General features: G+C 40.4%; 1 protein-coding gene across 3 annotated transcripts; it reads left to right on the forward strand.

Annotated features, from left to right (window-relative positions):
• The first annotated feature begins 2,464 nt into the window (after positions 1-2,464).
• Positions 2,465-26,641, forward strand: LGALS8 (galectin 8). Of its 3 annotated transcripts, XM_048843794.2 has the most exons (10): positions 2,465-2,615; positions 5,184-5,326; positions 9,041-9,129; positions 10,385-10,595; positions 11,957-12,076; positions 14,429-14,485; positions 14,563-14,589; positions 16,624-16,712; positions 24,022-24,187; positions 24,694-26,641. In XM_048843794.2, exons 2-10 carry the CDS (start codon positions 5,288-5,290, stop codon positions 24,841-24,843), a joined length of 948 nt encoding a protein of 315 aa, XP_048699751.1. In that variant the 5' UTR covers positions 2,465-2,615; positions 5,184-5,287; the 3' UTR covers positions 24,844-26,641. The 3 variants fall into 3 exon arrangements, with proteins under 3 accessions (XP_048699751.1, XP_048699752.1, XP_048699753.1); XM_048843795.2 differs by lacking the exon at positions 14,563-14,589; XM_048843796.2 differs by lacking the exon at positions 14,429-14,485.
• Positions 26,642-27,520: the final 879 nt, after the last annotated feature.

The following is a 27,520-nucleotide window of genomic DNA, read 5'->3' on the forward strand; positions in this document are numbered from 1 at the left end:
AGGTCATCTAGTCCAACCCCCTGCTCGAAGCAGGACCAATTCCCAGTTAAATCATCCCAGCCAGGGCTTTGTCAAGCCTGACCTTAAAAACCTCTAAGGAAGGAGATTCTACCACCTCCCTAGGTAACGCATTCCAGTGTTTCACCACCCTCTTAGTGAAAAAGTTTTTCCTAATATCCCATCTAAACCTCCCCCACTGCAACTTGAGACCATTACTCCTCGTTCTGTCATCTGCTACCATTGAGAACAGTCTAGAGCCATCCTCTTTGGAACCCCCTTTCAGGTAGTTGAAAGCAGCTATCAAATCCCCCCTCATTCTTCTCTTCTGCAGGCTAAACAATCCCAGCTCCCTCAGCCTCTCCTCATAACTCATGTGTTCCAGACCCCTAATCATTTTTGTTGCCCTTCGCTGGACTCTCTCCAATTTATCCACATCCTTCTTGAAGTGTGGGGCCCAAAACTGGACACAGTACTCCAGATGAGGCCTCACCAATGTCGAATAGAGGGGAACGATCACGTCCCTCGATCTGCTCGCTATGCCCCTACTTATACATCCCAAAATGCCATTGGCCTTCTTGGCAACAAGGGCACACTGCTGACTCATATCCAGCTTCTCGTCCACTGTCACCCCTAGGTCCTTTTCCGCAGAACTGCTGCCTAGCCATTCGGTCCCTAGTCTGTAGCTGTGCATTGGGTTCTTCCGTCCTAAGTGCAGGACCCTGCACTTATCCTTATTGAACCTCATCAGATTTCTTTTGGCCCAATCCTCCAATTTGTCTAGGTCCTTCTGTATCCTATCCCTCCCCTCCAGCGTATCTACCACTCCTCCCAGTTTAGTATCATCCGCAAATTTGCTGAGAGTGCAATCCACACCATCCTCCAGATCATTTATGAAGATATTGAACAAAACCGGCCCCAGGACCGACCCTTGGGGCACTCCACTTGATACCACTTGATGATACAGACTAACACAGCTACCACTCTGAACCCCGTCTGAGATTCTAGTTACAAGCCTGAGCCACTGCCCATGCTGCCATGGCCACAATGCTAATTTAGTGCACTATCTTGAGCAGAGCTAGCACATGTATATCTACCCAAACTGGCAATTACACCTGCCAGCTGCAGTGCAGAGGGACCACGGTGGCCATGGCAATGCAGTGGAAACAGACTATGCTCACCAGCCAACAATTCCATACCCAGGCTGCAGAAGGAAGTAGGGTCGCAAGTTAACAGCAGATTCTGAGACCTGGCAGAGACAATCTGGAACAGGATGTGATCCTGCTGCATTACTCTCACAATGTAGCAGATGTCTGCAAGATGTCTGGCTTCCTGCAGCTAATCTGGAAGTGGGAAATGGGGGAAATCCCACCTTGTGCCAGGAGCTGCGGGCCCTGACCAGGCTCCCCGTAGGGTGAGGTTTTCTCTCTGAGACTCAGCGTTTTAACTTGTCTCCCTGTGTATCAAAAGGAGCACTAGGAGGAAACTAAGCACCAAACAGCACCCCATAATCAAGGCTAGCTGGAGAGACAGGTGTGAAAGAAGTCTCCCAAAGGGTACCAGCTGCATGATGGTACTCAACAAATCCCAATTCTACATATATAAACCACTCCCAAAGATAAGCAGACACTTGGAGTGGATGTGATGGGGCTGGGAAGTAAGGAGAATAAGAACAGTAATGAAAAAGCTAGGACTACTTAAGGGACAGGAAAGAAGCTGTCACACATTGCTGAGTTTGTTTTGGGAGGCTGTGCTGGGACTTCAGAGGGGTGCCTGGGTTACTTGGATGGGGTTTGTGATAGGAACCTGGAGGGTAGCGAGTCTAGGCTCTAGGGCCAATATTGGGGCCTCTTTACCTTGTCCTACTGAAGCTGAGGCCTTCTCATTCTCCAGCTGAAGAGAGGTCACCTGGCTGCCTGCCCAGCAGACTCCATGGCGGTCCTAGGTGGCATGGGAGAGCATCTGCAGACAACTGTCTGTTACCTGTAAACAGTTCAGTGCTGAGTTGGAAAGACAAGGCTGCAGGCACTAGTGTCATGCAAAATCTGTATCCTCCTGACAGGCCTCCTGATAAGTTTTTGGAAGCAAAATGGAGCAGAAGACAATTATGGGGCTGATTTTAAGTTCCCCACCCTATACCAACCAGCTGCCATGGTCGGGGGCCATGATGCTAGCACTGAGAGCTAGCATCCAGCTTAAGAAAGAATTTCATTCATTCACCATGATTAAATTCAAACAACTATTTTAAAGTGCATGAAAAGAAAATAAAGTATAAAAAGAATAAAGCAATTTGTTTCAAAAAGACAGTCTGAAACAGTAATCCACATGTGGTGGAAACAGAACAGCTGAAAATAAAGCTATGTATCAGCGAGCGAACTGTGAAACACACTGGTTCTTTAAGGAACGCCTGGGGGAGGAGGCTTTCTGAGCAGTGTACATGTGGTGATGTCATTGTGTTGGTGCATGAGAACCAGGAAATAGAAGTGGAGGAACCATTTTTGCTGTGCAAACAGAGTAACTAGCTAAATTAACCCACAACTGATCAAAATGGAAACAGATACATTTGATTTACAGTAAGATTTCAGTCTGAAGCTTTGAAGAGGTTATTCTTTACAAAGGTAAGTTAAATATAAATTAAATATGATTTAAACAGAGTGACAGTCCTGTCAGGGGAAAAAAAAACTTGAAATTTTAAAAACGCAGATGTGTTTAGATGCAGAAAAAAGGGTTGACTCCATTGAGGGGAGCATACGAAAGAAATAAGAACTAGAAAATTAAAAGGACCCTGCAAGGTTAAAATCATATTTTAAAAATATGCCTTTACTTGTGTTGTTAAAAACTCCTCTGATTATTAAAATTGAAACCTTTAAAAACTAATTTATTTTACACTAGTCTTATTTTGTTTACTGTTTAGGTTTTTCTCAAATGAGTCACTTTCACTTTATACAAGTCTGTCTTCACTTTCTAGTTCTGATGTACTAGCACAATCTTGGAAAGTTTGGGAAACAGACATTACAGGGGGAACCTTTATATCAAAAGTAACAATTTTACTGCACTGCTTTTTTTAAAAAAGGGGATATTTCTCTTACTATTGTTTTTATGTAAAACTTGGTTTTTTACAATATCTGTGGTTTGCGTTTAAATTGACCTGACCACATCTCTAAAAGTAATTCTTAAAGCTCATGGAGAATGATAATCTGACTGACTATAGCAAATGGCAGGATTATTTGCCTATTTGGTGTTTATTACCAGGAATATTTTGGAGTTAGTGAGATATTATTACATCATTGTGACATTGAAGGTTATTACAATTTTTTTTTCATTTTGGAGCAGAAATGTGTTTACCAGAAAACCCTAACTTCAGTCCCGCTCCGCATTTAGAAATAGAAATAATGCAGCTCACCAGTTTCAGCATTGGTGCTTTAGCTTAATGAATATTGCAAGTAATTTTCTCTCTGTTGACAGAGAGAGGAACTTGGGCATCTGCTGTGCATTTCTATCAGTGAATCCCCGCCCACATGCAGAACCCAGCAATTATATATCATTCCCTCATTCCAGAAATACAGAAATACCTACATTCCAACTTTCTCTCCATGTTATGCCCCACTTTCTTGGTATGAAATTGCCACACTGTCCAAGGCATCCAGCAACACTGCCAAGATTTCAAATGCACCACAGGCTGAGACACTTAATATCAGATAGCTATGCCAGTTTGTACATGTGCCACAGAATTCTCAAGCTTGTTCATTTTCTATAGTCCCAGAGTCCTCTTTTTTAATGAAGTCTAGATTGCTGTCTCAGGTCATGGGAAGCAGCAGCATGGTCAAGTGAATAGGCTACCAAATTAAGAGTCATAAGATCTGGGTTCCATTTCTGGCTCTTCTACTAGCCTTCTCTGTACTGGGAATATCATATCTCTTCTGTGCCTCTGTTTCTCCATCTCTAAGATGAGGCAATGATATTTGCCTTTCTTTGTAAATTGCTTTGAGATTAATGGATGAAAAACGTGATAGAAGAACTAAGTGTTTTGTTGCCACATAATAATAAAATATAGAAAAAATTAAAATAGAATAAAAAAAGTTACAATAGGCCACACCTCCACTGAGAGACTGAAGTAAATAAATCATGATGCATGAGTACAATAGTCGACTTTGTTCTTATTGGTCAAATATATTGTAACAAATATCAGGCAGTAATACAGCAAACATAGGCCCCACTAAGTGTGCTTAAATGAAATTGCCTTTATTTGCATAATAGAATGCTACAAATAATATTATTGTTTATTGGTTTACATTTGGGTATTACATGCTGGTCACTGTGGGATGCCCTTCCGAAGAAGGGAGGGGTTGCTGAGTACAAGATACGCTAAGAAGCTGTAGTTTCATTGCTGTCCAGTGCTATCTGTTCAGTGACTCTGTCAGTACTGTCCTTGAAATGTTCATTGATATCTGGGATTGTATATGCTGAAGGACATAGAAAACAGAAACTTTGCATCTTAGCTGTAGTTTTTCCTAGTCTTTTCACCACATTAGCAAAGGTAAGAGAACCCATGGCCTTTTGATTGGTCAGGAGAAAGTAATGGTCAGCCTACAGACTCTCCCTCAGGAGATTTAGGAATTAGCAAAAGAAGAAAATAAAATTGCTCTCTTGCTTATTTCAGACCAGATTTTGCTTGGCTCTTGTGTAGGAAGTAGGAACGTGCAAAGAGCCTTCCCATCTTGCACTTCCACATAAGGACCAGGAACAACTGCAGTCCCTGGGTGCAGGGACCATTCCTTCTCAGCTCCGCTGTGGGACTGTGACTCCATTCTTCTCCCACAATTTCCATGCTAACAAGAAGATCTAGACACCTGTGTAGAAAGGAGAATGGTGGACCATGCTTAAGGACTGTGCATAGTCCACACTTCCAGGCACAGTGGGGAGCTATGGGAGAGATTATATAACCAATCATTCCCAGAGTTCTTAAGCAAGCTTTGTAGCTATGTACACATTGCCCTATGGTAAGGGGTAATGGGACAGCTAAGCACTTAATTTTCATATCTTGCAGAAACTGTAAAATTAAGCCAGCAAATTCTTGTTAAAAATAGTATGTCAAAAAGCATGAAGAAGATTTAATATTTTGAAGGCTGAACAAGGATTACTTCATTCAGTTTTTTTAATTAAAACTTAATTTTGGTTTTCCAAAGGTATCCTTTCTTCAATGCCAACAAAACAGTGAGAAATTTAACTATATTCAAAATCCATCGCTGGTCACACCTAGCCAACAGACTTGGCTGAAGGAGGGAAGACGATGCCCTTGGACCAACTGCAGAAGACAATCCATAACCCGGTAATTCCCCATTGTGTAAACAGCTTCTCCCTGAGAACACTGGGCAGCTTTACCCCAAGGGACTTTGCTCTTACATGTCAGCTAGTCAGAACTGTGTGGTGTTTGTGTGGTGATAGGAATATTGAGAAATCTCCAAATTTCTTCTGTATATGAGAATAAGACCTGCTGCTTTCAGTACAGTTCCTGTTAACAGGGGTAGGGGACTTGGAGCTGTGTATATCTTCAAAGTTAAAGTAGAGTGTATCCAAAAAGGAGAGAGCACTCATAAATTTGGAGTATCACAAGTCTTATCATTGTGTTGTGTCAGCATTGCCCCATCTCAGTGGAAATGTGAGACTTAAATCTGGTGGAGCACTTAGCTATACCCTTTTTAGGAGACAGAATTGGGCTTTTTGGCATGCAGAACAACTACCTGTATCTTCCCCATTCTTCTTCATAATTTCCATGTTCTTTTTCGGGGCTGAACCCAGCATTGTGTTATTCTTTATTATTTGGTAGTTCTAGGTTTGTGTGGGTTTCACGACCTTGTTCTTGCAGAAGATGTATTAATGTATCGGTTTGATTTTGGTTATGTGAAGGAAGAAGTTGAATGGGAAGCTAGTTTCAAACTTAACTATGAAGGGAATAGCACCCTCCAATAAAAATACATATGAGCCTATATTACAGGCAAAGCTGGTAGCACTGCCTATTATGAAGGTTGCCCGACACTTCTCAGTAGAAGACACTGTCTTCAGTTGCTTATAACTTTGCTCATACGTTGACTGGGGTAAAATTTTCCTTGCTAGGTGTCTAAGTCGGGTTGACGTTTTCTAGAAAATTTCAGCCAAAATGGTTGAGTTGTTGCCAAGAATGAGGCTAGTAAAAAGTGTTATTTTGCCCTTGTTAAAAAATTCTGGTGACCTTTTCTTTTAGGCAGGCCATTCGTCCGGTTTTAAGCTGGACTGTCCTGATTTTGGAAAGTTTTGTCCCTGTCCTGCACTGGACATAGTTTTGTCCAGTATCATCATGCATGCAAGGGCATGCAGGCAGGAGCAGGCCCACGCTGTTGCGGAAATACTGGAATGTTTGATGTTCGAGGATGTGTCAGTGGCCATCCTGTTTTCTTTGAAAGTCCATGCTTTGGAGCAGGAACATGAAATTTGGTGGGGGGTGAAGGGGTAGCTTTTGTGTAATTGATGTGCCTTTGCCTTCCCCGTGAAAATCTGCTCAAATTTGGCCCAGTTATGAGTCTCTGAAAAATCTCAAATTGAACGTGCTCAATAGACTTCTTAGATATTAACTGCTACATTTCCAGAAATTTCTGTCCACATGGAGCATGCTCCAATCCAGGGCTTATCTGGACTTTACTTGCAGTTACGGCTATGGGCTATGAAAGGACGGGCACATGAACTGAGAGCAAGGAGCCTGTCTCTCCTGTGCTCTCAATGACCCCGCTGCTGGGCCCAGGCAGAATAGAGGAGGAAGCTGCATAGTTCAAGACAAGGACAAGATCTGGACCTGTGGAGCGGCAGGGAGAGTAGATTGGAACAAGAAACCAGAAGGGGTCAGGGTCAGAAACTGGGACTGGAGGCTGATGAAGAGGAGCAGGAAACTGGGAATGGGAGTTGCGGGAGGAGGGACTGGGACTGTTTGAGTAGGGACACTGGGACTTAGGAGGGGACTGGGAGCCGGTAGGTATGGGAGGGGGAGACTCAGATTAGATAAGAATCTGGGAGTAGACTGGAAATGGGAATCAGTGGGAAGCTGGGAAAAATGTGTGGGAGGGACAGATCTAATGAAGAGACAGTGTGGTGGGAGAATTGGGATAGTTTGGACAAGACTGGGACAGGGAGCTGTGTGTGTGTGACTCTGAGATGCACTTGCGCCCAGCCAACCAAGCGAGCCAGATAGCTGTATATCTGTGACTTGTCCTCTTGTTATCACCACTTCTCCAATTAGTGTCATCTACCAACTTTATCAGTGATACTATGTTTTCTTCCAGATCATTGATAGAAATGTTAAATAGCACAGGGCCAAGAACCAATTCCTTTGGAAACCCACTAGAAACACACCCACTTGATAATTCCCCATTTACAGTTACATTTTGAAACCAATCACTTAGCCAGTTTTTAATTTTTAGTGTATACCATATTAATTGTATATTGTTCTAGTTTTTTAATCATGTCATGCAAGTCAAGTCAAATGCCTTACAGAAGTCTAATTATATTACATCAACACTATTACCTTTTATCAACCAAAATTGTAATCCAATAATAAAAAATAAATAAATTAGTTGACAGGACCTACTTTCCATAAACGCATGTTGATTGTCATTAATTATGTTACCTTCCTGTAATTCCATATCAACTGCCCTTTTATCATGCCCAGGATGGATGTCAGGCTGAGAGGCCTATAATTATCTGGTTATCCTGTTTACACTTTTAAAAATTGGCACGACATTATCTTTTTATCCAATCTTCTGGACCTTTCCTAGTGTGCTAAGACTAGCAGTCCAGTGAGCTCTTCATCTAGCTCTTTTAAAATTCTTAGGTCAAATTATCTGGACCTGCTGTTTTAAAAATGTCTGACTTTTAGTAGCTGCTATTTAACACCCTCCTGAGATACTAATAGAATGGAAAGTGTTAGCATATGAAATGACTACATCATAAGAATGGCCCTACTAGGTCAGACCAAAGGTCCATGTAGCCCAGTATCCTGTCTTCCGACAGTGGGCAGTGCTAGGTGCCCCAGAGGGAATGAACAGAACAGGTTATCCTCAAGTGATCCATCCTCTGTCACTCATTCCCAGCTTCTGGCAAACAGAGGCTAGGGACACCATTCCTGGCTAATAGCCATTGATGGACCCATCCTCCGTGAATTTATCTAGTTGTTTTTTGAACCCTGTTATGGTCTTGGCTTTCACAACATCCTCTGGCAAGGAGTTCCACAGGTTGACTGTACGTTATGTGAGGAAATACCTCCTTTTATTTGTTTTAAACCTGCTGCCTATTAATTTCATTTGGTGACTGCTAGTTCTCGTGCTATGAGAAGTAGTAGACAACACTTCCTTGTCTACTTTCTCTTCACCAGTTATGATTTTATAGATCTCAATCATATGTCCCCTTAGCCATCTCTTTTCCAAGCTGAAAAATACCAGTCTTATTAATCTCTCCTCATACGGAAGCCGTTCCATATCCCTAATAATTTTTGTCGCATCATTTGTTTTTTTCCCCAAATGCAGAACAGAAATGTTTATTTAACACTTCTGCCATTTTTGCATTATTATTGATAATTCTACCATTTCCATTTAGTAATGGACTAATACTATTGTCATGATTCTTTTTGTTCTTAATATACTTAAAAAACCTTTTTCTTATTGTCCTTAACTCTGCGGGCCATATATTTTTCCTTGTGTCTCTTTGCTTCCCTTATCAATTTTCTATAATTCCTAGATTCTGTTTTATATCCATTACTATCAACTTTCCCTTTCTTACATTTATTATTTTTTTTATTTTATTTTGTATAGTTGCCTTCACTCCCCCTTTAAACCATGTTGTTTTTTAGGCAGTTTGGCCATCTTTCTTGTTATGTTGGTTATTTAGAAAATCTTGCTCTCCAAATCATTAGATAAAACTGGGAATTTTGCTATATTGGTTTTGTTTTCATTATTCTTTTTGACCTAAACATCCCCAAATGTTATTTTGAATTTATTCTATTTTCCCCTCCTTCTCATAGGTTATTCCATACACTGGGACAATCCTTAGTGGTCTCCTTCCTGGAGAACTAGTTGTAATACAGGGAAGTGTTCCTGATGATTCCGACAGGTAATGTCTAAAGCCATATGACTTTTAAGAGGTTATATTGTGAATGAGCCTTTGAGAAGGCAAGCTGATCAAAACCCAACTAAACAGCTTTTCATAGCTTGTGGGATACACATTCACTGGAAATGTTTTAATTTTTCTATCATAAAATTGGGGCATTATAAACCTGATCCTGCTTCTGCCAGTGGAGAGGCTCATTACTGTTATGAACATTGGATGAGATCCCAAGTTGTGTGACTGAAAATGGCTGAGATCTTTGGAAACAAACCCACAGCCTCAATAACAAACATTTTTCAGTTTTGAAAAAGTAATTAACATTATATTTCAAAGTGACACAATCCTTAAATCTTTAATTTATATTTAAAAACTGAGAACTGCCACCATATAGACACTTATAAAATATGTTGATTTATAAAATGCTCTGAATATATACAGTAGTGTCACACAATGCTGAATTTGTGTGTGTGTTAATAGGAAGCTAAGGAGTAAATAAAGGTTTCAAGGTGAAATTTTAAAGAGAATAAGTAACTCCGCACCTTGCTCCCTGGCCTCTGCCCACTTTTTTGTCTCGTCACTTGGCTCCCTTTGTTTCCTCCCTTTTTTGATCTTATTCAACTTCTTATGATCCAGAAACCTTTTCTCTCTAAGGGCAGTATCTGAAATAATAAAAGTGTTGTCACCTGGAAGAATCAGGCTTCAAATAGCAGGGAGGATGCATGATCTGGTGGCTAAGGTCCAGGATAGGGAATTGAGATCTAGGTTCTATTACCTATTCTTCCACAAGTTTCCTATGTGAATTTGGTCATTTAATTTATTTTTCCATCTTTAAAATGGGAATGAGGATTATTTAGAGGGGTAATGAGGATTAATTTATTGAAGTGTATGAAGTGCTCAGATGTTATGGTGATTAGCACCTGAGAAATGCTTATAAGTTATTCTAGTTCTCAGTAATAGATTAAGGGGAAGATTTTTGAAAACACATGAGAGTAAGGCACCCAACTCCCATTCATTTTCAGTGGGAGCTGGGAGCATAACTGTCCATTGTGACTTTAAAAATCTTCCCATTTTTGGTTAGATATAAATTAGTATTATGTACGTAACACTTCAGTTTTTTACTTCTAACTGTTTTGTAATCACCATAACTAGGTTTAATGCAAAGTTTTTGTATTAACAACCAAAATGTAATTAGATATATGAATCTGTTGAGAGATCACTTCTGGATGAGCTGAACTGAATGTGTGTTTTAATTTGTGGTCAGGTTCCAGGTGGACTTCCAATGTGGCAGTAGCACAAAACCTCGTGCTGATGTGGCCTTTCACTTCAATCCCCGCTTCAAAAAATCGGGTTCCATAATCTGTAACACTCTGGAAAAAGAAAGATGGGGTTGGGAGGAGATCACTTATGAGATGCCTTTTCAAAAAGGAAAGCCATTTAAGATTGTCTTTATGGTTTTGAAGGATAAATTCCAGGTGAGTCCCTAAGGAAGGTGAATATTTAGCCACTTGTCATGCCATAAACGCAAACTTATTTGGAAGCATCAGTGTCAGTATTGTTTACTGTTATGTACAGTTTAATTACAAAGAGAAACTATAGGCTTTCCCTGAAAGGGGGGCACTGTGGCGTAATGTATGCCTTTACTTTTATATACTTGTACCTGAAGAGTTGTGTGTTGAGGGAGCAAATATCTTCCTGATTATACAAGCTGTTACACAACCCCTTTCCTTTCCCGTGTGCAAAAGGGCTTCTCCTGAACACGGCAGCCTTCCTGCACACAGAAGAGTGCTGGACAATGCTCTCTGCATCAGTCAGAGGAAGTACTAAAGAGAAACAAATATCTGTCCAGCTCCGTCAGATTGAGATAAGACAAGTGTAGCTCTAAACAGGGCGTTGGAGCTGAGCCCGCGGAGCAGCTCCGGAGCAGTGGAGCTGCAGGTTTTTGCCTGGAGCTGGGGCGGAGCCGGAGCACGGCTCCAAAGCCCTAGCTCTAAATAAGTCTTTAGTCCATATGCCATCAAATGGTGATGTGCTGAGAGAATCAAAATATGATGAGAGATGAAATATCAAAACCAAACTATAAATGTGCAGTAAATTTATCTTTGTTATTGAATGCCATTAAATATTCCACACTATTGTAAAGAAACATAACTAGGCAAGTATTTCTGTTTCTCTACCAAACCCCATGAACCATGGTGTACTTTAACCTTGTTCTGGAGGAGGAAGATGACAATATCTCTGTCTCCACAGCTGTTTAATTCCTGGTTATTACATCTAGTCTTCTCTTGATTTTATCTCCAGGGCTTTTCAGAGTGGCTGGAGTACAGCTTTCTCCACACTACTTGAGGACTACGTTGTAGTTCTTGAGTTAAAGAAACAGATTACCATATTCATTTCAAGTAACACTAGCGAGGTTGTGTAGTAGGGTCATTATGGTGTGGTCCTAATATATAGAAGCAGAAGTGTTTGTGGGTGGGTGGGTGGGGAGAAGGGAATATTTAAACATAACATATTAAGAAAAAGAAATGAAGTCAGCGATTACAAGGTAAACCAAGAAAATCAGACCCCAAAACAGTCAATAGACTTTATGCAACTTAACCATGATTATTATATTACCCATCATGTTCACTATTTCAATTTCAAAATGTGAAGGAAAAGAAAATGAATTTAAACCTAAATTCTTTGTTGTCAAAGGCATGTTCCAAAGCAAGAAGCTAAAACAAAACACGACTGACTAAAATTGAGAGAAATGTAAAGGTTTAGTAGTGATCTTCTGTTGAGTATATAAATACTATTTCAGATATCAGTACATTTCTGCCTTTTTCTGCCTCTTTAGGTGTCTGTAAATGAAAAACATTTGCTGCTGTACAACCACAGAGTTAACCTGGAAAGAATAGATACACTGGGGATATATGGGAAAGTACAGATTCAGACTATAGCGTTTGTTTCTAACAATGTAAGTTGCTGAATTGGATAGTTAATTTTGGGTTGCTTTTCCTTATGTCTTTCTACTTCATATTGTGCTGTACTGAAGTAAGATATCAACAGTGAAAATGAAGTAACACAGAAATAAAATCTATATTAACTTCAATATAGAAGTACAGTAATGTCTCCTGACATATCCAGTATAATGATTTCTTCCCCTATTCATCCCCCCAAAATATTATCTGAATGTTTTGTTCCTTAAATGTCAGATAAACAAGGTTATATTGTACAACTCTGAGCCTTGTCTAGAGCTACAGCTAATCATTCCTCTGCTCAGTGTTCGAATGTCTTTTTTTCGATTTTGGATTTGAATTTTCTGTGTTGGGGAGGGAAGCCCAGCCTACAAACTTACATCACAGTTAATATGAAAAACAGATTGGATGCAGAAATAGGCATGTGTAATTTACCCGCCCTGGAGACAAAGACCAGAATTTTCAGCTGCTTGTGCTTCAAAATGATCCCTGGAGCATCTTTCCCAGAATAATCTACTTCCAAACACTTGCATTAAGACAGAGCTAGAACTCTTTACAGAGTGTTTACTTGTATATGTGACCTTACTTTATCGACCAAAACAAACTCTAAATTGGCTGATTAGATGGTGAATGTACCTTTTTGAGCTTTGAGTCACCCACTGGCTGGGCTTCAATGCTTTGAGATGATATGGAGCAGCACAGTGCTTTCTCCTAATTGATTCAGACAAACTGCCAAATCTGTTGAAGGTGAACCAATGGGAGGGAACTGCTCAGTCGGTCTCTCTCCTGCACAACCCTGTATAGAAGACAAGACTTCTATTTATTACACAGGGAAGACATGCAAAACCCCACAGACTCTTCAGGTATGAAGGGGCAGATGAGAGTCTCCCCATCCCTCCCTTACTATTCTGGAGGTGAAGCTCAGCCTTCTGGGCTGTCAGTCAAATGAGGCCCTTGTGAAGCAGCCAGGTCCACTGCAACAGCTTCCCTGTTCTTTGTCCTAGCATGAGGAGATTAAGCTTGCTGCAGTAGACAGCAGCATGGGGATTGCCAGCAAAACAGTAAGGGAAGTGCCCCTCTTCACACCAGTGCAGACAGTGGCTAGTGAGTGCAACAAGGCAGCACAGCACAAGGGGTAGGGGAGCAGCCCAGAAATGCAGTTAGGTAGGACAATAGTTCTCTCCCCTTCCATACCAAACTCTGACTCATTCCTTTTGTCTGCCTAAGAAGTAAAATTCCTCAGAAACTCAGGCGGAAGTATTTTTTTTCCTATGTGAAAGCTCCCTGGATTTCTACCTGCTAATCACAGCTTAAATCTTCCTTGTTTTCTACCAAACCTCTAGCCTGACTCAGGTCACCAGGGTAATAACTGTATTGAAGAGAGGCAGATTCTTTTGTATCTGAAAGAAACAGCAACTGAGCTCTGAAGAGGTGTCCACCAAGCTCCTTTATATATGCAGCATGTATGTAGCTCTATATCTGGGTACTTATATGGCCCTCAACATCTAAATGCCTGGATTAAATGTTAACCTGAAGTTGAATGTTTCAGTTTTGGAAGACTGATTCTGGGTGTAGTTTTGGGGCCAGCAAGTGTTGAACATTTTGACCTCTGCCTCCAAGTGCAATACAGAGAGAAAAACACATAAGTTTTCTTAATCGTAGAAGAAAATGATCGTGTAATCACAGGTTTTCTGTTTTTGTATCTTTATAGTTTCTCTGTTGCTGTTTTGAGGCTGACCACAAAGTTGTTTCATTTTCTCTACTTTCTGTTTTCCTTCCCTGCTAGTGGGGACAGTTCTGCTAGCTTATGAATGAAGAACGGCGAGGGTTGCCCTGAAGCAAACAGGTTGAGGTTGTGAGCTGATATGAAAGTGGCTAGGCCAAAGCTTGTTCACGTTTAGCAACATTCAAATTCAAGATTCAAGTTACACGCCATGTGAATTATGTAATGTAAAAAACCAGATGACTGAAATCCCAAGATCCTCTAGGATCCTATCCTTAAAGGCCCTGCAGAATTGTCTTCCTCATTCCATTTAGGAATGCTGAATGTGGTGTCCTCCAAAAAATCCCATCAGTACTATATTGAGGATCTGCCTGAAGGGTTACTCAAAAGCAATACAAGATGACAGGTCTCAGGCCTGTCAAGTGAGGGTCCAACCTAGAGCCAGATCCTTTTAGGTAGCACAATGTGGTTTCACTAGATAGTCTTTTGAATAACTTTTAACGATAGCCACAGGATTTCCATAGTAGTCTAAAGCCACACATCTTTGTGTATAGTTCTAACAAACTTAGTTTAGAATCAGAATTTTTGAACATGTGAGCAGTGATCTCTAAATATCTTTCCTCTGCAGTCTTCACAAGGCTCTCAGCCATCATCTTTAGGAATAACAAAGATAAACTCAGAAAATGTACGTATGCCTATACTGTGGTTATGTGATCTTCCCATTCTTTGATGTTCTAGTTAACTTTATTTATTTATTTGTAGGGAGTAGTGCCTGATGGTTCACAACTTGTAAGTATTGTTTTATATATGAAAATTGCAAATATTAAAACATCTGAATTGGTTTAGCTTCAACTTCCAGCCATTGAATTGTGTTATATCTTTCTCTGCGAGATTGAAGAGCCCATTTTTAAATATTGTTCCCCATGTAGGTGCTTATAGACTGTAATCAAGTCCTGACCTGAAACTATTTGCAAATTTGAAACAAAGAGTTTCGGCCATTCATAAAGTGGCCAGAGGAGTAGGTGTCCCCCCTCCCTCCCCTTTTAACATTTATCCCAGTGGGTAAGGGCACTCTCCTGGGATGGGGTAGACTCAGGTTTAAACCCCTGCTGTGGAACACATTCAGAATGGACTTTTTCAAATCACTGAAAATTCTGAAAAGTTTGGTTTGACCAAACCGATTTTGTTTTTTATTGAACTGCCACTGAACCAAAAAATTAAGTGGCAGCGTGCACAGCGCTATGTTGGCGGGAGAGCTTCCCCCGCTGACATAGCTACTGCCACTCGTTGAGGTGATTTTCATATGTCGATGGAAGAGCTCTCTCCCGTCAGCACAGAGCGGCTACACAAGCCATCTTACAGTGGCGCAGCTGTATGGGTACCTCTGTGCCGCTGTAAGCTCGCTAGTGTAGACATGGCCTGAATTAATGGGTGAAATTTTAATCCTGTGCACAAAAACTTACCAAAAAGGCAGATAAGCTTGCTCAAGTGCAGATTCCCACTACAGCTCCAACCCTTAAAAGCAAGGAAATATGGATTTAAAGGAAATACCCTGTGACACACTCCTGAAATCAATGATTGTCAATTGGATGGTGCCCATCCCAGAGAAGTACCTTCTACTGAAAGAATTCTACACACTACACTCAGTGCATTCATCTTACTTGCACAAATCCTTAATTCTGATATCAGCACCAATGGCCTGTGCCTGGAACATGGCCAGGGCCCACACTGCTGGAGGAATAATAGTATATTAAGGAGTTCCTGTACATCATGAGGGCTGTAGGCGTAAGAGCTCTGCATGGAGAGGAGTTGCAAGATTCTCACCTAATCACATGCTTCCAGGAGCTGGGGTTTTAACAGACATGTCAACTATCATGAGACTTGTGTTAAAATCATGAAAGTTGGCAACACTGCTGGCACTGAAGTCCCTTTAAATTGAGCCAGAGAAGCCTTTGAAACACTGATTCCAGCTTAGACAAGTTTTTAGCCTGTGAATTTAATATCAATCCTTTGACTGACACACACACACACACACACACACACACACCCTGCGCCTGCAGGCTCATCATCTCAGGCGGATGATGATGCCCATGTGAAGCCTCAGGGACCCTCCACACCAGCACAGGGGACTGATTGCAGAATCAGAGGGCTGTTGGTACATTTTTCACAACTTCAGGGCTGTAATGTTAACAATGGGCTTGTTCCAACTCAGTAAACAGCACAAGTCAATTCCATGAAGGGAAACACCCAGTTGCTACTGCAGGTAGGACAAATTTCTTATCTCAGGAAAGTGAAACTTAGTCTGTTGCATTGTCCAGCAGTAGCCATGGCTGCAGAGAAAAGTCTCCTGGATGAAGCTACTTGTACTATCTGGAGTATTTTAAAGACCCATTGATTATCCAAAAGATTTTAAAAATTAATTATAAACACTAAATAAAGGATTCTGGAATGAACATGCCTATTTGCCTTCCCACCCATAACTTAGATCATCCTAGTGGTGGGTGAATTAATTAAATTAATTAAAAGACATGGAATAATTAATTATTTAATATTTTATTTTATTTTATTTATTAATTTATTAATAATAAATAATTTATTTAATTTAAATAATAATTAATTTATAAAATTTATTAATTTATAATATTTTATTTATTAATAATTAATTAAAAGACATGGAAAATTTGAAAAAGACAGGTAGACATGTTCAGATTACTTAAAAAAATACAAAAGCAGAGACTGTCAGCAGGGAGGTGACTAATGGGGGTCATCAGAATGTGTATTTAAAGCCACAGGCTATAACTCTGAGCACGGTTGCCTTTTCAGGTGGTTCCTTACATTGCAAGGCTTAATTCTGCACTTTGTCCTGGACAGACAGTTGTCATCAAAGGAGAAGTGAATAAAAACCCAAACAGGTCAGTAAATCGCAGTGCTCTTACATTCTAGTAGCAGATTAAATTGTAACGTAATACTGTCATTGTTCATTACTCCTATTAATATCTGAGTTACTCTGTCATCAAGTCTGATTCTTCCTTACCTGCACCTGCCCAGAGGACACAGATCTTCAATCCTACCTCAAGGTGACCATCTGAAGAGATCTGGATGTCGTTTTCTCAGGAGCCAATCAGCACTGCTCCTGAGTCTTAAAGTGGAGTTCTACTCTCACAAGTGATTGTTTAAGATCTGCACCCTGTGTATATTCAGGGCCACAGCTGTTCAGTTTAAAATTTATGTTCAGCTCTACAAAACCATCACAGTTGTGTAACATGTTGACACAACTTATCAACCAACCAAATACAAATGATGGAAAGTACAGTTCTTCGGTCAGCCCTATTCTACACATGTGCATGATGCTTCAGTCGTAACACCTCACCTTCCATGGCAGATTACTTCAGACAGATCCAGGAACTGATGAAATGCATCACTGATTAAGTGCATCCAATCACCTTAGAAGAGGTCCAGGATTCCCACAATAAATTCCTGGACAGTTTGCATACTTATTTCACATGTGTAGCCCTTCCAATCAATGAAGTTTTATTGGAGCCCTCTAAGACTATCTGGCAGACTCCAGTTATAGTACCACCCATTTGTAAAGCATGGTTATAAAAAAAAAATACTACATCCCAGCCAGAGATTGAGTTTTTATTCACCAAACTTTGATAGTGGAAGAGGTTAATGAGCACGATAGCCAACACTGTGCTAAATCTGCTTACAATAAGGACCAGAAGAAGCTCAACCTCTTTGTTTGCGGAGGAGTAATCCTTACAACCAATCAGGCACTTATGTCAAGCTATGACTATTTAAACGACAATAATTTAACACCTTTACTGAATATCTATGAAAGGTGCATTGTGAGCAATTCAAGACCATCAGCCAGGAGGGTCAGCTCTTAGTGAGAACCTCATTGCAAGCCTCCATAGATGCAACTGATACTGCTGCATGGTCCATTTCCACTGTGATCATGATGCAACAAGCAACATAGCTCCAGTTGTCAGGCTTCCCTATGGAGGTACTGTAGATAATACTCTTGAGGACCTTCCTTTGGATGGTCGCATATTGTTTTTTGGAGTCTACCAACTACTCCCTTCGCACCTTGAAAGACTTGATGGCTACTCTTAGATCCACTGGGATCTATACGCCTGCAAACAAAATGTTTAGCTAGTCTCAGACGTCAGAGATCTCACCCAGCTCATTTTTCTAGCTTCTGTAGTTCACCGAAACTCTCAGCCAAGAGGCCCTGAATACTCAAAAAAGAAGACTGCTGCTGCCATAGCTACTTCATCCCAGCCACCCTGTCATCCAAGCATCAGTTTTGATGGTTTGGCCAAGAGTCTGAACCACTCACTCTACAGAGATTTACTGCAACATTATTCCATCCTCCTCACCCCTTTTGGATACCACCTCTCCCAATTTCAGTCTGCATGGGAGAACATAACATCTGACATATGGGTTTTGGAGGTCTTAACATTGGGGTTATTCCATCAAGGTCATGTCCGTCCGTCCCTCCCTCCTGCCCTCCTTCCCCATCCCTCTTCAGGGACCTATCTCATGATCAGTTCCTGAGTGAGGAAGTTGCGTCTTTCCTATGCATAGGAGCCGTAGAACCAGTTCCACTTCAGCACAGGGGGAAAAGGGTTTTATTCAAAGTACTTTCTAGTCTCCAAAAAGAATGGGGGATGAAGGCCAATATTAGCAGAAAACAGAAATTCAAGATGGTGATCATTACAGGAATAATTCCCGCTCTAGATTCCAGGGATAGGTTTGCATATCTCAACCTTCAGGACACACATCTCCACATTGCAGTTCACCCCCTCACAAGAGGTTCCTTTGATTTACAGGTCAGCCACGTAAATACCGCGTGCTCCCTTCTAGCCTCTCCTGTGTGTCCAGGGTATTCTCAAAGGCCCCGGCAGTTGTGGTTGCTCCTGAGTGTCCTTTAGGCGTAACTGTCTTCTCTTACTCGATGATAGGAATCAGCCTGAGTAGCCAATCAGGAGGTTCTATTGGCCGTACAAATGACAAAGTCCTTGTTTCACCTTTACGGCCTCCAGATCAGTCTCAAAAAGATCATTTTGATTCAGGTTCAACAGATTTCATAGGAGCCTCTCAAGGTTGTGACAGCTGTGGACAGGTTTGTGAATCTACAGAATCTTATTGCTAAGATTTCATCAAGGAACTGTCTTCAGCTGTCGGGTGATATGGCAGCATGCGTCTTCATGATCCAGCATGCCAAATTACTCTCCAGTGTTTCCAGGAATGGCGCAAGACAGTCGACAACCCAATAAGCAGTCTCAACAGACAGGTCTCCATTAATCATTGGGTTCTGGACTTGCTCAGTTGGTGGAAGAACACCTTCAAAGTCTGTGCAGGAATTCTCTTCTTTCCAGCTGCTCCAACTGCTCTCATCATTTCAGACTCATTTCTTTTGGGATGGGGAGAGCATGTTGGCACTCGCATCATCCAGGGCAAATGGTTTTCACAAGAGAGTCTTCTGCATGTCAACGTTCTGGAGTTGAGGGAAGTCAGCTTGCTTCCACTTCTGCCGCTGATCCAAGCCAAATCCATCAAGATCATGGCAATGTGGCCTGCATGTTCTACATCAATCAGGGTGGAGAGCACACACCTCCTCACTCTGTGCTGAAGGAATAAAACTCTGCAATTGGTGCATGGTCACCAGATATTCTTCTCAGCTTCTCACCTTCTGGGTATATAGAACACCATGGCTGATGATCTCAGCAGGCACCTCTCCCAGAATTATGAGTGGGAATTGGATTCATAAGTCCTCAACAGCATATTTCTAACCTGGGGATTTCCAGAAGTGGAACTTCTTGCCAATGCAACCAAAGAAAAGAGCAAGAAGTTTTGCTCAAGAGTGGGTATTGATCATCAATCTCAAGATGCTTTCCTCATTTAATGAACAAAGGTTTTCTTTGTGCTTATCCACTAGTGTCCTTGTTCTTGAAAGTTCTCAACAAGATCAAGCAGGACAAAGAAAAGGTCATTTTGTCTGCTCCAACTTGGCCAAGACAAGTTTGTTATCCTCGTCTTATTTGGTTTACTTCTCACCCACTGTGGCAACTTCCAATCAGTTCCCATCTGTTATTGCAGGATGTCGGTCAGACACTTCATCCCAAGCTGGAAGTTCTGCGGCTCCAGGCATGGCTCCTTGATGGTTCTTGGAGTTAGAGACTTCCTGTTCAACATGTGCTATTAAACAGTAGAAAGGAGTCCATGCAACATACTTAACTTCAGAAGGGAAGGAGATATTACTTCTGGTGTATCTGCTCTTCTTTTCACTGTCCTACACTAACTGTTGGAATTTTAAAAAATCAGCTCTTACTAGGAGTTCTGTCATTCATTCATCAGCGATCCCTTGATTCGAGGATGATCGGTAACACAGATTTACATATGGGTCCTGAGATGCCACAGATCCAACCACAGTAGGTACAGATATTTCCTGGTGGGTCAGCTGCCTGCTGGGAGAAAGTTCTTTCAAGGTACACTTGGTGGCTATGACAGCCTTTCATTTACTGGTCGAAGGCTTTTTGGTTTTTGTTCACTCTGTCAAGATTGCTTGCTGAGGTCTGACGAATCTTTTCCCACAAATTAGAAAACATACTCCTATATGAGACTTGAACCTTGTCCTTATGCCTTATAAAACGCTGCTTTGAACCACTAACTATAAGTTCGTTGCTTGACCTATCAATGAAAATAGCTTTCTTGGTGACCAACACTTCTGCCAGGAGGATTGGAGAACTGGGGCTTTAATGGCAGAAACCACCTTTCCCCATTTACAGTGTTCTTCAAGGAAAAGGTCTTGTTGTGATCACATCCTAAGTTTTTACCTGAAGTGTTGGCTGAATTTCATATTATCAACCAGATCATTCACCTCCTGTTTTGTTTCTCCCCCCCGCTCCGCAAAACTGCATCAGACAAGGAAGGAAGCTGCCTTCCACACCCCGGATGTCAGAAGGTATTTGGACAGAACTAAACCATTCAGAAAGTGTCCCACACTCTTTGTGTCAATTGCAGAAAGATCCAAAGGATCCACATTCTCCACCCAGACTTCCAAGATGGATCTCTGAGTGTATCATTTCATGTTATGACTCAACATTCAGTCTCCTTGTAGAATTCTAGCCCATTCTATGAGGTTGCAATCTACTTCCATGACATTGCTCAATGTTCCAGTTACTGAAATTAGCAGAGCTGCAACATGGACCTCAGTACATACTTTCTCAAACTACTGTGCTTTGGTTCATGCCTCTAGAGTTGATGCTGCAGTTGGCAATGAAGTTTTGTCTTCAGCATTAGACTCTATTCCAAAGATCACTTCTCCCTACAGGAATGCTGCTCTGGAGTCACCTTCAGAGGAGCAGACATAGGGACACTACTCAAAGGAGGAGAGGTTACTTATGCTGTGTAGTAACTGGTGTTTAAGATGTGTCCCCCTTTGGGTGCCCCACTTCAGGTGCCCATGAGCCCTCCTTCCCCATTGCTTCGGAGTTTCCTCTGCTGAACTTTGTGGTAGAGAAGGAACAAGGGGGGTTCACCCACGCAGCCCTGTGTATCCTTAGTATGGGGCATGAGGCTGCGTGGAGGGCACATACATGGGCCTAATGGGCACTGGTACCGACGATCTCTGATCAAAAGTGCAGGAGGTGCATGCGCACCTTAAGTGGACCACCCATAGGGATACATATCTTGAAGAACTCCAGGTGAATAATCTCACCTTTTGTGTTAGGATTAGGCATGGACTATTTCAACCAAACTGAGTATTTCAGAATGGAGAATGAATACAGGGAGCTAAACTGGGAGTGTCTCAGTTTAGCCTTAATTTATAACACACAATATCAAACCAATGCTACGCATCATGTTACTAACAATGTAAGACGCTCATATGTGCCCGCTGGATTTAGCATTGAACAATTCTTCCTGTCACAGGAAACAAATTTTCAGTGTGATGCTATGGACACTATGACAGAAGACAAGTATATGTACTCTTTTAAAAATGATCCACAATAAAAGATGAGCAGCAGGAAAAAGGAACACTGATCTAAGAGAAAAATGTAAGGGTCCAATCCAGCAAACAATTATGTACAAGTGTAGTGACTCTTGCTGGATCGAGGCACTAGATTTGCAATCTTTCCAACTAGGATTTATGTCAAGGTAGGTATTTTTTGATTTAACAGCGTTGATGCTTGCTAAGTTCCTAATGAACATAACAGCTGTGGCCTATAGGATTAACCTGCTTGCTTGCATATATATCTTTTCTTATAGTTTAAGGATTTGGTTTATTGTAATAGGTTTATAGATTTATATTTAAAGAAAGTTCAGCTGTAATGCAAGGGCTCTACAGGCCATATCCTGTATGTTGAGCTAAGGGAAAGTTGGCATATCTATGTCTGGGATCTTTCACCTAGATAGATAGATAATGGTAAAATGGCATAGGGGGTTTCCAAGTCTATACCCTCAAGCTTAAGAGGTACACCACAAGGAAAGAACCAAAATAACCGGGAGAACAAAAATAACGTGTGTATAATCTAATGTAATTAATATGTGTGTACATGTCATCAATACGTACAAACATACTAGCCTATGGAGTAAGTGTACCCTTACATTTTTGTGGGTAAAAAATAAAGTTTGGGCATAAAAGGAGGGTTCAGACACCTGTGCCCTATAAAAGAGGGCCTTGCTAGAAGGCCTGTACTTGTTTTTCTTAAACTTTCTAAGTTCCAAGGGGACTAGGCTAAGCTTGGTTTCCCTAAGCTTTTGTTCTTAGTTTTATTAGGTTTTAAGTTTGTTAGTTATATAAACTCTAAGTTAGCTTCAATAGCTCTTAGCTCTAGCTTCTTCTAAGATTTGCACCTCTCACTCAAGAATTAAGGAACCTGAACCGCCAAAGGCGAGACTGGTCCTGTCTCTCTCACCACCAGGTTATCAAAAAAGAGTGTAAGGATATTAATCAAAGCTTAATTATACCATATGTATCTTTTAAATAGCAGTAATACAATTTTAACTTTGTAACTCTAATTATTTTACCATTTAATTAAAACTTCATTTATTTTAATAAAAAGTCTTTAAGGCTATATTTGTCTCAGTGTGAGCTTCCTGTCATACCACCAAGGGTCCTCTGTAAAGCCTACTTTGGAACAAAAACCTTATCTTCTAATCAAACAAATTGGCAAGCCTAAAACCCATTAATTTGGATAGTATATTATTAACCTCCTAAATCAGGGGAGATATAATTGCTCTCTATAAATATATCAGAGGGATAAATACCGGAGAGGGAGAGGAATTATCTAAGCTCAGTACCTACGTGGACACAAGAACAAATGGATATAAACTGGTCATTGGGAAGTTTAGACTTGAAATTAGACGAAGGTTTCTAACCATCAGAGGAGTGAAATTTTGGATTAGCCTTCCAAAGGAAGCAGTGGGGGCAAAAGACCCATCTGGCTTCAAGATTAAACTCGATAAGTTTATGGAGGAGATGGTATGATGGGATAACATGATTTTGGCAATTAATTGATCTTTAAATATTCATGGTAAACACGCCCAATGGCCTGTGATGGGGTGGGATCTGAGTTACTACAGAGAATTCTTTCCTGGGTATCTGGCTGGTGAATCTTGCCCATATGCTCAGGGTTTAGCTGATCGCCATATTGGGGGTCGGGAAGGAATTTTCCTCCAGGGCAGATTGGAAGAGGCCCTGGAGGTTTTTCACCTTCCTCTGTAGCATGGGGCACCGACCACTTGCTGGAGGATTCTCTGCTCCTTGAAGTCTTTAAACCACGATTTGAGGACTTCAGTAGGAGATGAAGTGAGCTGTAGCTCACGAAACCTCATGCTCAAATAAATTGGTTAGTCTCTAAGATGAAGTGAGCTGTAGCTCATGAAAGCTCATGCTCACATAAATTGGTTAGTCTCTAAGGTGCCACAAGTACTCCTTTTCTAATAGGAGCTCAGACATAGGCGAGAGGTTTTTTGCAGGAGTGGGTGGGTGAGGTTCTGTGGCCTGCGTTGTGCAGGTCAGACTAGATGATCATAATGGTCCCTTCTGACCTTAAAGTCTATGAATCTATCTATGAATCGGGCAACACAACTCAGTGTATCTCTAAGATAATTATTGTATATCATTTGCTGAATTTTTCATTAAATGTGCTGCACTCTGTCTGGGATGTATGTGCGGTCTCTTGCTAAGGGTAATCTTAAAATGTTTTTCAGCTTTGCTGTTAATCTAAAATCAAGTGACTCAAAGGATATTGCACTGCATCTGAATCCCCGAATGAAAACAAAAGTTTTCGTGAGAAATTCCTATCTTTGTGATAGCTGGGGAGAAGAGGAAAAAGATGTCACTAATTTCCCTTTCAGCCCAGGAATGTACTTTGAGGTAAGGTTACATCAATTAGGATTAAAAAACCAAACAATGCCTGTGTATTAATGAATGGAAATAGTTAAATGATAGCCTTTTTATCTCATGTAGTTAGCAGGAGTTAAGATTCAGGGACAATAACTTTCTTAAATGTGAGTGTAACTGTTTGGGACTAAATCTAAAAAAGCAGCTATAAAAGTTAAAATTGATTCAAAGTATGTTACTGCTATGAAAAAAATACTTTATTCAATCCCCCTTTCTCCTTTGAACAAGTGAAAGTGCCTGAATTAGCCTTTACCTGTTGCAAGTGATATTTTCAGTAAACTATGCTCTGTATGTCCAAGCTGCATTCTTTCCCTTGCAGTTTTAATATTAAACTAAAATATATATATATATTTTAAGTAAGGTCCTACACTTAGGAGCGGAAGCTAAGAATTTGTCTGATTCTGAATTAGACAGAGTCTTCATTTTAATCAAATTAAAACTTAAGTGAAAACCTGTTGTGTTCCTGTTCTTGCTTTCAGTTGTTAATTTTCTGTGATGTTCATCAGTACAAGGTTGCTATAAATGGTGTGCACATCCTGGAGTACAAGCATCGATTTAAACAACTTGAAAAGATCAGCGTATTGGAGGTTACTGGAGACATTCAATTACTGGATGTGAGGAGCCTGTAGCATCATATTCTTCCACCCTCTGTTGCCCTTTACTCAGTACAAACTGGTATTGAATAGCCCAGATCCATGTCCCATTTATCCAAGTTTCTGTATTGGTGCTTATCACAAAGTTGAGCCCCAGGAGTCAAAATCCTATTAGACTATATCTTCCCCAGTTTTCAGTATTTTGGCAAACTAAAGTCACTTTATCTGCTTCAGTAGGCATAGATCTCCTGTTATATGAAGAATTCAATTACTGTACCTAGCAATATAAAGATTTGCTTTATAGTATTAGAATAATTGCAAAATATTTTGTAAATTAGAACACAGAAGGCTGTACTATGGAATGCTAATAACTATAAATTCAATATTGTCTGTTGATAAGAGCTGGACTGAAATATGATCTGTATCTGAAAATGGACTGTCAACCTCTTGAGATCTAATCAAGTTCTAAGTATATTTGAAGCCTTATTGTTTATATGCAATGTTAAAGAGGAATTATGTAAGGAAAGAATGTACTCTAATTTTAGGGAGAGCACATCTGCAGTCTCATTGCTTTACTCTGGTTTTTATAAAAAGAAAAGGAGTACTTGGGGCACCTTAGAGACCTTACAGCTGTAGCTCACGAAAGCTTATGCTCAAATAAATTGGTTAGTCTCTAAGGTGCCCCAAGTACTCCTTTTCTTTCTGCGAATACAGACTAACATGGCTGCTACTCTGAAATCTGTTTTTTATGTTAATATAACTTGAAATTAGTAGTATTAGACCAGAATAAACTGGAATAATGCTATGATGAATCAGAACCCTGCTATATTAAACTAGTGAACGTTAGTGGTAGCTCTACATCTTGAAAAGGTATTTCAGCCCCAAACCTAAAACATCTAACCTAAGCTACCTCACAGCATGTCAGCTTTGCTGAATTTTTTTGAAAACAAAACACCCTCCCTGGGGTCCAAGTGATATTTTATTTTCTTGTCTACTGCACTGCAGCACAGATGCTCTAAGCCACTTCCTTGACTCTCATAGTTATGTCAGCTTCTGCTGCTAAGTGGCATAAGTCGAGCCCCTAGAAAAACCCCTGGCTATTCTGGTGGAATTCTGTAATTTTAGCTGAGATCAAAGTGAAATAACACTGTCCTCTCTTGGGTTGATTTAGCTAGCTCTTATCTTGTCAATTTTTGGAGATACAGTATTATAGGAGAGATTCTAAAAAGAGCTCTTATCTTTTTTTGATTCAAGTTGCTCAGGAATAGAAGTAATCATATCTGTGTTTTTTAAAAGGGTGTGGACCCATGGATGCTACGCATTAAATCTGAGCTCAGAGGCAATATTCAAGAGGTTGACAGTCAAGAGTGTTCACCTACTACCCCATTGACTAAGTTGCACTATAATACGCTATCTGAAACAAATATTTTGTAAAAAATACTGATTAGCATATACATAGAGCCCCTGAGGCCAACAACATTAACATTTCCCTGAGGAAATCTTTATATGATGCATTTATAACAGTTTACAAGGTATTGTCTGTGATACCATTTCCCTTCTCACATAGGCCATGAGGTTAAAAATGGAAGTGTTCTGATCCAATACTTCTATAATTTCATGTCCTATCTAGTTATTTGCTAATGATTTTCAGATGGCAACTGTGGTGTGGGATATAAAATGTGAAATACAAGACTTACAGAAATACAGGCAGTTAGTGCAGTTGAAATGTATAATAGATGCCGTAGGAATTAATTGAGTTGACTGCTGTAAAATTGTATAAAACAAAGATGACCTTCCAAAAATTAAATCTCAATTTTTGTGAGCTATGACTAAATATTTAATGTTGGTCTTTAAAGTGTATACAAGTTCATTATCTTTTGATAACTAACCCAATCCCTTGCCATATTATGCATATGCTTCAAGCAGCATATGAAATGTAACTAATATCTTTGACTATGCTTATACACCATTATTAATTTATCTATTCACTGTCTTAGTATGTCCACTGGTAATGGGCATGATGAGGAAGAAAAGGTGTGCGAAAGTTGTTATTTAAAAGGTGTGGGCTAATATTTCGTGATTAAGTTTTTCTACAGGCTTAAGGTTAGAAGCACCAGGAAGTAGTAAAGTTAGCTTTCAGTAATAGTACCTTACTAAAAAATCTCAATGGCCAAAATTCCAGGTAATTTTATGAAATACCTTATACCTCTTCCTTTTAGTGTATTTCAGATTTTATTATTGGAGTGGTTTCTAAGTGGTAGGTACTAAAGGGAATGATCTAAGAATAGATACCTACTCTGTAGTTTCTTCTGCTTAGAGTACTTTAACTGTGATCTCTCCTTCAATCAGTGAAAAGAAAAGGAGTACTTGTGGCACCTTAGAGACTAACAAATTTATTTGAGCATAAGCTTTTGTGAGCTACAGCTCACTTCATTGGATGCATGCAGTGGAAAATACAGTGCGGAGATTTATATACATAGAGAACATGAAACAATGGGTGTTACCATACATACTGTAACCAAAGTGATCACTTAAGGTGAGCTATTACCAGCAGGAGAGCAATGGGGGGGGGAAGGGGGGGAACCTTTTGTAGTGATAATCGAGGTGGGCCATTTCCAGCAGTTGACAAGAACGTCTGAGGAACAGTAGGGGGGAAAACAAACAAGGGGAAATAGTTTTACTTTGTGTAATGACCCATCCACTCCATTTCCCC

This window comes from Caretta caretta, chromosome 3 (genome assembly GCF_965140235.1).
Source record: "Caretta caretta isolate rCarCar2 chromosome 3, rCarCar1.hap1, whole genome shotgun sequence".
Lineage (NCBI taxonomy): Eukaryota > Metazoa > Chordata > Testudines > Cheloniidae > Caretta > Caretta caretta.